Source organism: Lentinus tigrinus (assembly GCF_003813185.1).
Source record: "Lentinus tigrinus ALCF2SS1-7 unplaced genomic scaffold L226scaffold_31, whole genome shotgun sequence".
Classification (NCBI taxonomy): Eukaryota; Fungi; Basidiomycota; class Agaricomycetes; order Polyporales; family Polyporaceae; genus Lentinus; species Lentinus tigrinus.
Genome location: NW_027137940.1, coordinates 346,104 through 361,157, shown reverse-complemented (window position 1 = coordinate 361,157; position 15,054 = coordinate 346,104). Strand labels below are relative to the sequence as shown.

General features: G+C 55.0%; 3 protein-coding genes across 3 annotated transcripts; 2 read left to right on the top strand and 1 right to left on the bottom strand.

Annotated features, from left to right (window-relative positions):
• Window positions 1-130: 130 nt before the first annotated feature.
• L226DRAFT_547492 (uncharacterized protein) lies at window positions 131-4,313 on the top strand (the record flags this gene model as incomplete). Its single annotated transcript, XM_067682500.1, has 9 exons — window positions 131-1,210; window positions 1,268-1,393; window positions 1,612-1,800; window positions 1,870-2,036; window positions 2,093-2,198; window positions 2,251-2,694; window positions 2,959-3,264; window positions 3,324-3,910; window positions 3,968-4,313. The coding sequence occupies 9 exons, from the start codon at window positions 131-133 to the stop codon at window positions 4,311-4,313; spliced, it is 3,351 nt and encodes a 1,116-aa protein (XP_067531803.1).
• A 793-nt stretch (window positions 4,314-5,106) lies between these two features.
• Window positions 5,107-10,305, top strand: L226DRAFT_513654 (condensin complex subunit SMC2). The gene is made up of 15 exons (XM_067678378.1): window positions 5,107-5,364; window positions 5,798-5,947; window positions 5,999-6,136; window positions 6,189-6,758; window positions 6,808-7,272; window positions 7,324-7,614; window positions 7,667-8,116; window positions 8,168-8,332; window positions 8,387-8,480; window positions 8,530-8,645; window positions 8,700-8,941; window positions 8,995-9,135; window positions 9,188-9,325; window positions 9,387-9,539; window positions 9,677-10,305. The coding sequence occupies exons 1-15, from the start codon at window positions 5,197-5,199 to the stop codon at window positions 10,011-10,013; spliced, it is 3,618 nt and encodes a 1,205-aa protein (XP_067531802.1). The 5' UTR covers window positions 5,107-5,196; the 3' UTR covers window positions 10,014-10,305.
• On the bottom strand, window positions 10,215-11,192 carry L226DRAFT_538354 (DUF1242-domain-containing protein). The gene is made up of 4 exons (XM_067681476.1): window positions 11,030-11,192; window positions 10,862-10,971; window positions 10,741-10,775; window positions 10,215-10,682 (listed from the first exon to the last, which is right to left on the bottom strand). Exons 1-4 carry the CDS (start codon window positions 11,030-11,032, stop codon window positions 10,615-10,617), a joined length of 216 nt encoding a protein of 71 aa, XP_067531801.1. The 5' UTR covers window positions 11,033-11,192; the 3' UTR covers window positions 10,215-10,614.
• Window positions 11,193-15,054: the final 3,862 nt, after the last annotated feature.

The window sequence follows — 15,054 nt, the reverse complement described above, 5'->3', positions numbered from 1 at the left end:
TTTTCACCTCATCCAAGCTGATCAAATACATCGTTATACACAGGCTGAACGGGCACGTCTTGAGCCGGTATTTGTAGAGACTTTCAGCCGGACAGGGCGCAAGCGGCGCGCACCTGCGAAAATCAAAGACATGCAGCCCTCATCCTTGGCCGGCCTACCCGACCACTTGCGCGCAATCCCTCCCCCTCCCCCTCCTGAACCCGACATGTCCTTCGCGCAGGCTCCCGAGAATGCACCCAGTCCAAGTCCTTCAGAACCCCCATGCGCGGCCCCTCCCTTCATCGAGACGAAGCTTAATTCATTTAACTTATTCCGACGGTATTCTGGCCGGCCACAGCACGACCCGGAAGAGGATGTCGCGCCTCACGACTTCGCTGATGCTCCGACACACGCGCGACCTCCGCCAGACCCTGACGAAGCAAATCCTCTTCGTCCGTTCGGGTCTCGGCTTCCTACTTCCCAGTCGACCAACATGTTTGCGCCGTTCCTCAATGCCACCGTTTTTCGTCTCATGAAGTGGTTCTACTCTGGATCCGCTGTGAAGTCTGCGGGGGAGTTAGACCGCCTGGTTAATGACGTGCTTCTGGCTGAGGACTTCGACCGCGAAGATCTGCGAGGGTTCCGCGCTGCGCGAGAGTTTGACCGCATGGACGCCTTCGCAGCAACTCAGGGCGCATTCAGTGCGGACGACGGTTGGCGCGAGGGGTCTATCAAGATCAATGTGCCGAAGGAGAAGATCTCACATGAATCTGAGGAGAGCGCACCTGAGCTCGAGGTCAGCGGGATATACTTCCGCACATTCCTCGAAGTCATCAAGGCAGCAGCCCAGGCAGTGGACACCCGCAAGGCGCACTGGCTCCCCTTTGGCTTCTACTGGCGACGGAATGTACCTCCAACTGGATCTCAACAGACTCCTGAACCTGCTGAAGATGTCCCGGCCTCGGAGGAACGCATGTACTCTGAGCTGTACAACTCCGATGCTATGATCGAAGCTGACCAGGCGATCCAGTCCGCCCCACGTGAAGCTGGAGATGCGCCCGACTTGGAGTACGCTGTAGCCCCCATCATGCTCTACTCCGACTCTACGCACCTCACAAACTTCGGGACAGCATCACTCTGGCCAATATATGTGTTCTTCGGGTGGCTGTCGAAGTACGTCCGTGCGAAGCCGAATTCCTTTGTGGCGCACCACCTTGCGTACATCCCATCGGTGAGCAAGTTCTCCTTCCGACTCATGTTCGCCCGACCAATAATCATGCAATCTCAGCTTCCAGATACCGTGCAGGCTTGGTACCAGAAACGTTATGGTGAACCTGCATCGGCAGCAATCCTCCGCTTCTGCAAGCGTGAGCTCATGCAGAAGATATGGATGCTTCTCCTCGACACCGACTTTGTACACGCATATGAGCATGGATTTCTCGTCAAGTGTGGTGATGGAATATTCCGTCGCCTCTTCCCGCGCATCTTCACGTATTCAGCCGATTATCCAGAAAAGTACGCACTTATGGCTCTTCCAAACATGCGATCTTACATGAGGTCTTCGACAGGTGTCTGATCGCATGCATTAAGTATCTCGCAAAGTGTCCATGCCCGGACTGTCACGTCAACAAGAACGACATCTACCTTATGGGCACAAAGCGGGATCTTGCGAGTCGCACCAAGAATGCACGGAAGGACACGGGACCTCTACAACATGCCATTGCGACGGTTCGGCGGTGGATATTCCAGGACGGCATTAGTCCCGAGGCAAGCCGGGTGGAAAACAGCCCTCTCAACACGCACTCGACGACATCATCCCGTGTAAGTGCAAATGTTCTCCGAGTCCGTACACGGTGTACTAATGAACAATGACCTTGTGGTTAACTACAGAGCGCCTTCTCAACTCGGCTGTTTACCTTTGGTTTTGACGTCTATCAGATGCTTGTCCCGGATCCCATGCACGAATTTGAGCTAGGAGTCTGGAAGTCGACATTCACGCACCTTATCCGGGTTCTCATCGCTGCAGGAGGGGCTTGTGTACAACAGCTCGATAAGCGGTAAGCTGATCTATACTACTTTGTGTAGGTCACATGGACTAACTCAGCCATGCCAGCTTTTCTCAGGTACCGACTTTCGGCCGCGATACAGTGCGTCGTTTTGGGGCGAATGTGTCAGCCTTGAAGAAGCTTGCAGCAAGAGATTTCGAAGACATACTTCAGGTGAGCCCTTTGAGCCGCACTCACAATCAATGTTTGCTCACCATATCCTCAGGTCGCCATACCGGTGTTCGAGGGCCTTCTGAATCGACCCGGACACAACAAGATTGTCCTCGACATGCTGTTCCTGTTGGCAACATGGCATGCGCTCGCGAAATTGCGCATTCACTCTGACAGCTCGCTGACCCGCTTTGAGCGGATATGCTCGTCCCTCGGCGTGGCTATGCGCATGTTCATGAACAAGCTCTGCCCCGACTACGATACGAAGGAGCTCCCAAAGGAGACGGCTTCCCGTCAACGACGCAAAGCAGCCACTGCGGCAAAGGCCCCGCCTGCAAAGGCTCTGGCTGCACCATCAACATCCCCCCACCCTGCGCCACGAAAAGAACCTGCTAAGCGCAAGAGGTTCGACCTCAACACATACAAGTTTCATCGACTGGGTGATTACCCTCGATGCATCCGCCGCTTCGCGACAACAGACGGCTGGACCACACAAACGGTATGTTTTTTTTGAGCTATACATGATACGATGCTGGCACGTATGCCTTTCGTCTTCGGTATATAAGTACAGTCATAACAATGACTGTACTTATATACCGAAGACGAAAGGCATCAGTAGTTCTATTGCAGCTACAGGGCACGCATGCCGAAAGTCGCAACTTCCCAGCCTCAATACTAGTACGCTGGGCAGTTACAACTTCACATGTAGAGTCACCATTTCTCCCGGGGTATGCACTGATGATACTGACACACCGTTCGGCAGGGCGAGCTTGAGCACCGACGTGTCAAGCGATTCTACTCTCGAACCAACAAGAACTCCGAGTTCGCTGGTCAGATTGCCAAGCACCAGCGGCGCGAAGCTCTCATCTACAAGGTCACTTCTACCGCTCCCATTGCAGCCCTTAGAAGACGGCGCAAGCTTGGTCGACGTCTTCAGCTTCAAGCCACTGACAAGGACCCGCTCTCGTTGACCTTGCCAACCCAGCATTATCATATCTCCGACGACCCTCGCAACACTGTCAAGCTCGATGCCTTCGCTCATGAGAATCAAGATGATCCGGCCTGCGAGGCAAGCTGTCTGCATCTCTTTTACACCATAACTACTAATGTGCACCTGTCACTCCTCAGCGATTTGTTTACAAGGTAAAGGCCCATATATACGAACGGCTGACAGGACAAGAGCCACAGACCCGGGACCATGTTGTGCAAGTCAGGATCCGATCCGACGCTCTCCATCTGCACAAACGAGTTCGGCTCAACTACACGACATACGACATGCGACGTGCGCAGGACTCCATCAACCCGACAACTCATTCCGATGTCATGATGCTCGCTCCACCCGATGAAGCTTCCATCCATCCATATGTCTATGCCCGGGTGCTTAGCGTATTCCACGTGAAGGCCTACATTGCTGGATATGGCGGCTCAGCGGACTCAGAGGAGCAGCTCCTCCACATCCTTTGGGTCCGTTGGTTTGAACTTGACAACACCGCTCCCGGAGGTTTCTCGACACACCGTCTGCACCGTCTCCGCTTTGCCCACGTCGATGAAGATGCATTTGGATTCATCTCCCCTAGCCGACTCTTGCGCGGTGCCCACTTGATCCCCGCCTTTGCCCACGGCCGCTCTGACTCCACCTTGCCCGGTTCAAGCATTGCACGGCGTGACAGCGATGGTGAAGAAGATCAGGACTGGAACTATCATTACGTTGGCATGTAAGTCTGCAGTGCTCATACGCTAGTTTGTACTGCAGTAATACTAATGATCCACAGGTTCTCCGACCGCGACCTCTTCATGCGCTACTTCGGAAATGCGGTCGGGCATCAACATACGGCCGCTGTGACGGCCGCCCAACCAGAGTTTGATGAGACCGAGGACGAGCGTCCTGAAGAGCATGACCAGAACGATGCAGCGGCTAGTGCAACCAATGATGGTATACCAGGGCAAGCTGAGGACGATCCGGAGAACGACGAGGCTGCGGACTATGGTTACATCTCTTCTGGAGATGAGGACGAGCTCGGCGGCGGCACAAGCTTGTTCGAGGAGGGGCAACTCGATGGCGATGTCGACGACGCTGAGGAGGACATCACCGCCGCCGAGGGATACGCAGCGTTATGATACTGATACATGTCTTATTAGTATGTACCGTTACACTACATTTTCAACCCACTGAAGGGCTGGCGGCGACGAGACTCCTCGAGTACTCCAAACCGTGTCCGCCTTCGACTCCACCATACCCTCGACATTTTACACGTTGGAAGCACGCACAATCATCTGGAATTCTCCCCAATATTGGGACTTCCATTTTGTGTATCCCGCCATATTGCACACATTGCTTGCGCTTGCAAGGGATTCCAATCGAGGCGCCGAGTTTGAAAGCGCCGGAATCTTCGGAAGCGTTTGGAGATTTTGCTGATGTCCCTCGAGTGAGACGAGGAAGTGAACTCGAGCTCGGACGCCGGGTAGAACTTGAGTGCCGTTCCAACTCCACTTTGTGCCACATCCCCATTAGCATGCAAGCTTCGATGTACGTACTTTCAGCCTGCTTGCGGAAGTAGCTATTGACGGATGGTACGCATAGGGAGTCCGAGTCCGGAAGATCGCAAACTGCCAGTGAAGGAACATGGCATCAGCAAAACCCCAGTATGTACTGTATGTCTTTCTAGTTCAAAGCAAGTGCGCATACCTCCTCTCATCCAGCCGACGATTATGGCGGAATAAATTAGTGTGAGGTCTAAGAACGCGTGGCGCGCGATAATATCCGAGTTGTGAGTCGCAGGCCGCAGCCGGCGCCGCGCGTGGAGGTATCTATCACGTGATCTACGCGTATTGAGTCGGAGTTCAAAGAATCCAACGCGACGCGCGACGCGTTGGTGGCGCGTCGCGAACAGTACTCACGACCCCCGTGAACATCGTCCACTACAACGACGACGACATCTTCGACCACGTCGGCCATAGCTTGCGCGGCTCTGCCCTTGCTCTTGCTTAAAACCTCGGCGACATGCACATCCAGGAGCTCATCCTGGACGGGTTCAAATCCTACCCCGTCAGGACACAAATAACGGGCTGGGACCCCTCGTTCAACGCGATCACAGGTCTCAACGGCTCAGGAAAGTCAAACATCTTGGACGCGATATGTTTTGTGCTAGGTCTTACGAATATGGCATCGGTGAGTAGTAACTTCAATTCGAAGCCGGGAGGGAGAATGGCGTCAGCTCGACGAGGAAGTTGTCCACAGATAGATGGAAAGAAGAGGAACGTACTGAGATATTGATGACACTGGCAACTCATGGCGCTGTAAGGGAGGGGGCGTTGCTCAGGTGTGCATCCTATGGGAGCGTATGGGCGGAACACTTCTTCGATATGAGAGCATATCTTGAGCATAATATTGCTCGCAATACGCCCATATACGCGCTTCTATGCTTCGCAGATGGCGCCGGCAGGACTACTGCAGTATTCCAAACCGATGAGAATACATACGGGCGTACGGAACATCCGCAGGCATGTACCAGAGTCTGCACGTATATAATTGACGTCTAAAGCCTGCTGTACCGCGCTCGCGCTCGCATGTACCCCCGCCGACTGACTGAATACGTCTGCAGATGCGCGCACAAAATCAGCAGGACCTCATTTACAAACGCGGACAGGCGGGCGTAACCAAAGCCAGTGTTACAATCGTCTTCGACAACACCGATCGCTCGAAAAGTCCAGTTGGACTCGAGTCTTGCTCGCAAGTGACGGTGACTAGACAGGTGCGTGCTATCGTCTAGACGTGGTCTCCAGAGCTGTAAGCTACGCCGCAGATCGCTATCCCCAACCTCTCGAAGTACCTCGTCAACGGCCACAAGTCGACCCAGCAGGCCGTTCAGACCCTCTTCCAGAGCGTTCAGCTCAACATCAACAACCCGAACTTCCTGATTATGCAAGGACGGATCACGAAAGTGCGTCGAGTCGCTTGTCTGCGGTTCATAATTGCTGAGCGTCGCACGCCAGGTTCTCAACATGCGGCCTCAAGAGATCCTCGGTATGGTCGAAGAAGCCGCCGGGACGCGCATGTTCGAGGAGAAGAAGGAGAAGAGTCTCCGGACGATCAATAAGAAGCAGAAGAAGGTGGAGGAGCTGGAGGGTATCATCAACGAGGAGATCACGCCGAAACTCGAGAAGCTTCGGGAGGAGAAGCGGTCGTACTTGCTGTGGCAGAAGACCTGCACGGAGCTCGAGCGGATAGGGCGCACGCTCCGTGCGTGGGAGTACATGGAGGCGCACCAACGGGTCATCAAGAAGGAGGAGGAGATTACAGACGCTGAGAAGGACGTGGCGGCGATGAAGAAGGAGAAGGGCAAGTACGATAAAGAGATCAAGGCGGCGGAGAAACAGATGAGCGAGGTGAACGCGCAGCGCGACAAGGAGCTGAAGAAGGGCGGGAAGTTTAAGCAGCTCGAGGAGGAGGTCAGCGAGCTTGGCAAGACCCTGGCAAAGGTCCGCACGCAGGTCGAGTTGAAGATGAGCACCATCAAGGACGAGGAGGGCAAGATTGCGGCGTCTGAGAAGGAGCTTGCAGAAGTTCGTCGTTTGTCTCATCTTGCACGTCACCGACTCACGCACTTCTTAGCTCCGTGCCAGCCTTGAGGACAAGCGTCGTCAGGTCGACGAGCTCACAGCTTCACACACGACCGTGAAGGACAAGCAGACCTCCCTACAGACCGCGTTGACGAGTGCAGAGGAGCTGCTTCAGACGCTTCTCACGGGTCTCTCTTCGAATAACACCGGGCAGACTGGAGGTGGCTACATGGGACAGATCGCAGACGCGAAGTCCCGCGCAGCGCATGCGGGAGCCGAGCAGGAGCAATTCAAGGTCCAGCTCCAGATGAAGGAAAGGGAGTTGAAGGATCTCGAGGCGAGGTGGAAGGCCGTCGAACGGGAGGCCAGTGATGGCGCACGCAACCTCCAGGCAATGAACGCGGCTGTCGAGGGCTTCAAAAAGAAGCTTTCCGAGACAGGCTGGAGTGAGGAGAAGGAGCAGGCTTATGAGAGTGCCCTGCGCGATGCGAAGCAAGAAGTGAGGCGGCTCACCGAGGTTCGTCGTTTGCTTTTGTTAGTTTGGCGTTGACTGACTTCCAGGATCTAGATTCGGGATGGGGTCAAGTCCCGAGTGGCGCACTTGGACTTCGAGTATGCGTCACCATACCCGAACTTCGACCGCAACAAGGTCAAAGGTCTCGTCGCATCCCTCGTCACCCTCGAGCAGGTCAACTACAATGCCGCGACTGCACTGGAGATCACTGCGGGTGGGCGGCTTTACAACGTCGTTGTCGAGAGCGACGAAGTCGGCAAGCAGCTGCTCCAGAACGGTCGTCTCAAGCGGCGCGTCACTCTTGTCCCGCTCAACAGGATCCAGCGGTATGACATTCCTCACAATGTACGTCGTCTTACCTCTAGTATGTGTTGTGCCAAACTCACTTGACTTATAGAAAGTTCAAGCCGCGGCCCGCATGTCTGGCGGCAAGGCACGGCCGGCCCTGTCACTCGTGGGGTACGCGGACGAGGTCGCGAACGCCATGGGCTTCGTCTTCGGAGGGACGTTCATATGTGACGACGCGGACACTGCGAAGCTCGTCACCTTCTCGCGCGAAATCGGCTGCAAATCCGTGACCCTCGACGGCGACGTCTACGATCCCTCTGGCACGCTCAGCGGCGGGTCGGCCCCAAGCAGCTCGGGCACGCTCATCAAGGTGCAGGAGCTCATCGAGGCGGAGGGCAACCTCCAGGATGCGCGCAACAAGCTCGCACAACTCGAACGCGAAGAGGAGCGGCTGCGCTCTGTCCGGGACAAGTGGCGGAGTGCCTCGAGGGAGCTGAGCGTGAAGGAGCACGAACTTAAGCTGCTGCAGGAGCAGGTCAACGGCAGCAATGCGTCCAGGGTGAGTGGGCACTGCTACTTCGTTGGAACGTTGGCTGACACAGTTGCGCAGATTGGTGCTGATGTTGATGAGGCCCGGAAGGCGATCGCTGAGCTGAAGGAGGCTATGGACTCTGCGAAAGAGAAGCAGAAGACTGCTAATGCCGATGTCAAGAGGCTTGAGAAGGACATGAACGAGTTCAAGAACAACAAGGAAGGCAAGATCGACGAGCTCAAGGTCAGATCTGCGGCTTGCTGTGCATGGATTTTGTCTGACGTATTTAATGTATAGGCCGATGTTAGCAAGCAGAAGGCTGCGCTGCAGAAACACTCTGTCACGGTTAAGACACAGCATCGCGAGTTGCAAACGGCGACGCTCGAATTTGGTAGGCGTGCTCCTTACGAACTCCATGAACAATCACTCATAATGCGCAGAGCAAATTGAGAAGGATATCAGCGCTGCTGAGGCTCAAATCGAAGAGGCGCGAGCTGGTATCCGGAAACTGCACAAGGAACTCAACAAGATGCGCGCGGACGAGAAGGAGAAGGAGGTTTGTCAATTCTCGGCAGCGCAGTCAACATTGCTTACCCACACGGCTTGCTAGACCGCTGCAGCGAAAGCCGAGCAGAAGCTCGCAGAAGAGCGCGCAACGCTCAGCCGGTATGACGAAGAGCTCAAATCCTTGGAGCGCGCCATCAAGGAGAAGAAGCAAGCGATCTCGGATGTCGAGCTACAGATCGAGCAGCGCGAACACGAGGTCACGACGTTGAAGAAAGAGAAGGTCGGAGCTGAGAACCAGGCTGCGAACCTTGAGAAGCAGCACGAATGGATCGCTGAGGAGCGGGAGTAAGCATCGTCCCTTGATCGTGGTCGCGGGCGATGTGCTGACTGTCATGCAGACAATTCGGGAAACCGGGCACTCCATATGACTTCAGGAAGGCGGACATCAGCCAGCTGAGGAGCAAGGCGCAGGAGCTTGAGAATCAGCAGAAGGGCATGAAGAAGAAAGTCAATCCGAAGTCGGCCCACATGCTTGAAGAGTGAGTCCCTCGCGATTCTTGCCGGACATTTTGTGCTCACGAAATGGACTAGTGTGGAGAAGAACGAGGCCGGCGTCAAGAAGATGATCGAACAAGTGCTGAAAGACAAGCGGCGGATGTTGGAGACCATTGAAACCCTCGACCGCCACAAGCGCGAGGCCGTGGAGACGACCTGGACGAAGGTCAATGGGTACGTCGCCTGCTCGCCGCTTATCTCATTCTCGAGACTGATGAGCTGCTTTGCACAACAGTGACTTTGGTGCGATCTTCGCGGAGCTGCTCCCAGGCAACTTTGCCAAGCTGCAGCCGCCAGAAGGCCAAGACCTCATGCAAGGTCTTGAGGTCAAGGTCCGCTTAGGCACTGTATGGAAGCAGTCTCTCACGGAACTAAGTGGCGGTCAACGGTAAGTGTACACCCATCATATCTTATCCACACCTCGAGGTTTCTCCGTCCGTACCTTGCCTTCCCACCGCGCCCAACTCTCTTCGTTTGTTCAGTCCCTGAACCTCAACCAATGACCTCACTGATACGCTCCTCCAGGTCACTTATCGCGCTCTCCCTGATCATGTCCCTGCTACAGTTCAAGCCCGCGCCGATGTACATTCTGGACGAGATCGACGCCGCACTGGACCTCTCACACACGCAGCACATCGGCCAGCTCTTCCGCACGCGCTTCAAGGGCTCGCAGTTCATCGTCGTCTCGCTCAAGGAGGGCCTCTTCACGAACGCGAACGTCCTCTTCCGCACACGCTTCCGCGACGGGACGTCCATCGTCGAGCGCACCGCGAACCGCTCGGCGTCCTCTATCTATCAAGGTGCTGCGGGCCGGCAGGAGGACGACGAGAACGTGCCCCCCGGGCGGCGGGCGAAGCGGTAGTCGTGGTTCTGTTGCAGGTGCTATCAGATTTGCTTTGCTGTTGTTTCGTTCTAGCTCGTGTACTTTTGCTTGGTTGTTACTTACCACTCGCCGTCTATGAGGGTTTTGACAGCATCGACGTGTAATTATCCTCTGTTGTATTAGAATAGTGTAGACTCTAATATGCTCACTGCTTCTGTCTTGGCTTCCATCGTGCTCTTTCACTGCAGGAAGGACTGGTTTTTCATTTGTGTTACAGTACCACCACTATGAACCTGCTCCACCTTCTCCGCCTTGGCTAGTTTACTGACGCCCCGGGACGGCGGACCTGGGACTGCTGCCGTTCAAGAGCGTGACTTATAATACACAGCTGCTTCGAGTGGCGAAGCGTGGCTGAGAGCAAGCATGTCAAGATAGTGAGCATTGTTCAAGAGGGGCGCGTGCGGAGGGCGGGATGCGCTCGCGCGTTACAGAGAGCGAGAGTGATAACCCTCGAGGTGGGCGGACTACCAGACGGGTGCCCGGATGGATGTGGCAACTTGGAATGCGGCCCAGAAACTCTGGAAGCCTGATGTAGACGAACGACGAACGAGCCCGGTGTGGGTATCGAGTATCCATGCCATTACTGCACCAGTAGTGTAACAGCCATTGCAATACAGGCCATCGCGACGTAAGGAGAGAGACGCTCTCCTGCATGATTGTTTGAGGTTGAGATCGAAGGCGGGTGGGTACTAATAAGTGCGCTCACCTATGCGAGCTGACATCCAGAACAGTCCCAGGAATCTGCAAATGTGGGAACCAACCCAAGATCGTGAGCTTTGAAGTTTCGAGGACTACAACGGACTAGAGCACGGTGAATGTGGACGCACCCCTCCTTGTTCCTGTCGATGAGACGTGGTGCGACAGCACGAACGTAGGTGCATGTGCATATGAGAAGAAGGATGACGAGTAGGAGGGATTGAAAGTTGAATAACGCCGACTGTATGACCGAAGGTATGGACATGGGATTTCCTGGCAGAAAGAGTTCGTGCACTTACCATAGCTACCCCACTACTGCTCACGCAGTTCGTTCAAACAGCACCTGCTACACCTCTAGAATCTCTGTAGTCGTGAACGTCGTGGTCTTGAACGTCGTGAAGGGTTTGTAAGATGCAATGGAGGTTGTGGACGAGGTGAAGTTATTGGATTATGATAGGGACACGACAGCAGTCGGACAGTGGACACGCTCGCGCCGCGTACCGGCGTTTATCATGTCCACGTGACCTTCAGGGCTGAAGCGCGCTGCGGCCGCTGAGGTTAGTTACGTATGTGTTCAAGCTTTGACCACGAGGGTGGGTATATGCGCCATGCTGGCTTCGCATCTTGAACGTTTGACTTCAACTCTACAATACTATGATGCGTTCTCTGTGTTACTCATCGGCATGAAAGACATGTACGACAAACAGTACTCAGGCTACTGGTACGTCGGTTGCTGCACTGGAAACCTCGTCTGTGAGCCGTTGTGTGCTCACACTGCCGCTCTTTTAGTAACAGACGCCAAATTCTATGAGCGGAACCCTTGCTACGTATGTCCACTTTCAAACTAGCAGCTTATCTATGGATGCGACGTTGCTGACGCGACAGCTATAACGCCAATACACACTGTACGGTTTGGTGTCCACGTCGAATGCTTAAATGCACCGCGAAATCTAGGTGTTATTGGGTACATATACTCTGCACCACCCCGCATGCCTCGGAGCCTCAAGCTAACAGTGCCAGCGGACAGCCTGAGTGCTTGTTATAGGCGGACTACCGTTCCAAGTAAATGATCGTCCGGCGCATTATCATAGTTCGGTAACCGTCACTGACAACGTGTCAGGTCTGAATACCCCAAAGGCAAATCATAGCTGAACTTGTCTTCGTCCGATGACTCCGGATATCTGATGCCATCGCTGTCAAGAGGTGGTCTTCATGCCATGCCGAGGCTCGAGCGCTGAGCCTCTGAACTGGTGTCTCCAGAGGTACGCGCTCTCCTGGTCTGTACGGACCGACGGTCACTAACAGATAATGTCAGCTTACTGCATAATTTGTATCGTGTGGTTGAGATTGCGACTTCAAAGACGTCGAGCTCAAGGTTCAGTTACCACTCTCCGTCAACAAGGTCCTCGCCTGTAGGCATGCGACGTCCTATACTGGAGTCTGGAGCACCATGGAAGGGACGAATGACAAACATGGCTGCGTGCCTGTTCCCGAATCCCACGTCATGTTGAAGTACGCTTGAACGATTCACACGCCTATGTACTAAGGTACGCCGTCCGCTGTTATGCAGCATCTAGCTGACCTATGTCCGCAGCCATCGCAAGGCTCTCCTTTCTGCCCTCGTGCCTGTGGATCGTCACCTCGACCTTGCTGAACATCATCTCCTCAAGTCTAGCAGTGGTGAGCATCTTTCCCATCTTGAGCGGAGCGTCAACGGACATGGCTACCCCTTCAGGCAGGCTTCAGGTCGCGCCCAGAAAGATGTCCGACCACTCTCGCATCCAAGCGCACGACGCTGGCAGCGAAGCTTATCCTGGTCCAGGAATGTCTGTCTCCGCGCCGTTTGAGTCTTCTCTCCGGCTGGTCGGATGTCCGGCGTCCGTATCGGGAAGCTCCAGCCTCACGGGCGGGGTATTCGGCGTCCAAGTGTTTTCCCATGGTACGTAGAACAGATTCCGAACACGGACGGTGTTAGAAGGGGTTGCCAGAACGGCGGAAAGTGGCAAACTCTATTTGACATATTCGCTGTGCCCCCGAGAGAGGGGTGTCCGGCGACGTCAGCCACACACCTTCCTCTTCTTCCGGGGTATGCTTATGCTGCGCAGTGCGTAGTGGCTTCAACCTTGTTACTTATACCTGTCATGGGACTACGCCAACGACGTCATGACGACACTGCAGCAGGAACAACAAACAGGGAATAACCAACCTGGATAGACGCACGCTCTTTCCGCGTATTTGCGTTGGTCTTCCAAGGTCTTCCATCTAGGTATTGACAATTCATCTGGCGTGGCGTGTTATCTATGCTCTACGTTCCCCTCTCGAGCACAAGCGCAACTCTGACATCTCTCCATTCTGTCAGGGGGGATCATCTCTACCCGGACTCGGCTGAGGCAGGTAAGTACTAGCGGCAAACATATCATAGCAGAATAGGTCCGGGCGAGCCCGAATATCTCGGTGTCTGTTAGTGTGTCTGTCGTGGCCACCGTGAAGCGCAGCGAAGGCTTATCGCTCACTGTCCGGGTAGGGTCAAGGTCCGTGGTCAGATTGGTACATATCGTGCTCACAGATGGATTTCATTAATGTTTGCCGATGCTGAGATGTCTCGATGCTGACACTGACAGGCCAATCTTTTCTTGGCAGGTTGGACGAGCTGCTGAGGTTGTGGACAAGCGGTAAGAGCGAGCAACTTGGAGGACCAGGACATCAAGTTCGCAAACAACAGCATTGAAGAACGCAACAGCGGACCTGAATGTGTTGGTAAGGCAGGCCCTACTCCCATCGACAGTACCACTCGTGTGTTTACTTCGTACTGACAACCAGCACTTGGCTTGGGAATGCATAGATCAACGCACTACTCCCTGTTCGGAACACAGCCTACGACGCGTTATCCAAACACACCTCACTTGTGTTCACTTCAAATTTACGGCGCCTGCAACGTACATCAGTGTCAGGCGACGACAAATATCAGTACAACACACGAGTCTGCTCCTCGATGGCGGCCACCGAGGCTCCCCGGCGAGACTCCGTCTGACCGTTTGCAACAGTATGCATCCCATGTCGGACGCGAAGCATACGAGCATGGAGAACAACGGTTCCCAATTTCCGAAGTCGACTCCACCTCTCGGCTCGCCATTCAACATGTGGAAGGGGACTTCAGACTCATGAAATGCGTGCGCATCGAAGCCAACCCGCCGGCACCGACAGGATAAGCTCCCACCCACAACGTCAAACGTCCACAAGGCCGAACTCTGATGCACCTCCGCCACCGACATCCATTTGATCGACTGTCACTCCAACAAATGACCATGGCCATGTGCTTCGTGCACCTCAGCTCTCTCCCCAGCCTCGAAAGTTTGAGAACGAGACTGACGCACCTCCGTGGATCAACGATAGGCAGTTGGCAGCCCTGGTAGGCTGGGAGAACGTAGACGATGCATCAACGCCGCACACGACCATCGAATCCGACTAACCACGACCACCCGAGCTGACGGCCCTGGCCATCATGCGCATCATGCATGGCACATGCGATATTGCGCCAGGACGCCTCGAGTCGCGCGACCGTATGCAGCAGCATGCTCCAGCTGTCTGTGGCTGCTGCCCAGTTGACGTCGGGGACGCGTTTGAGAGTTGATCGCGATCATATACACATGGGCCGCGCGCGCGCAGTGTGGGGAGCTCAGGCTTGAGTGGTTCCGCCAAGTCGGGCCCTCCGGGGGCATGCCGACGGTCCAGCTAGCGTGCCACTGCGCTGGTTCCATCTTGGCGCCCTGCATCATGGCCACCCGGAGCAGCAGCATCTGATATCTATAACGATTTCTCTCTCAATCTTTCCGACTGCTGGTTGTCTATCTGCCGGCAGCTCCGCCGAACGAACACTACGACGGCGCGACGCATGATCCGCAGCTGCAATCAATTTCGGTCCTCGCACGACGCAATCCACCCATCGGCGGTCGTCACTTGGACGGGGCATGCTACGTTTCGATGCTCGGTACGAGGCATGCTGATGCTGATGTGCGTCCAGAGTTGTCGGCCTCATTGCCACTCCGAATGAACTCCGAGGCCGAATTGAAACAATCAGGATACTGGCTCACACGACGCCAGGAGGCCCCGGACCGACGATCGTCTGCGACGTTCGCCCGCCATGACCGGAGGCCCGGCTTCCGTTCTCGCAGTCTGGTCTCAGGCTGTCTCAGGCTGTCGTATGCGAGGCGAGTAATTTGTATCCTAAACGCTCGTCATTGACGTCTGGGATGAAGAATCGAGGCGGGGTGCATATGGGGAAGAAGAGTCGGCGCTGCGCTTATTATATCCGCCATGCACCAGC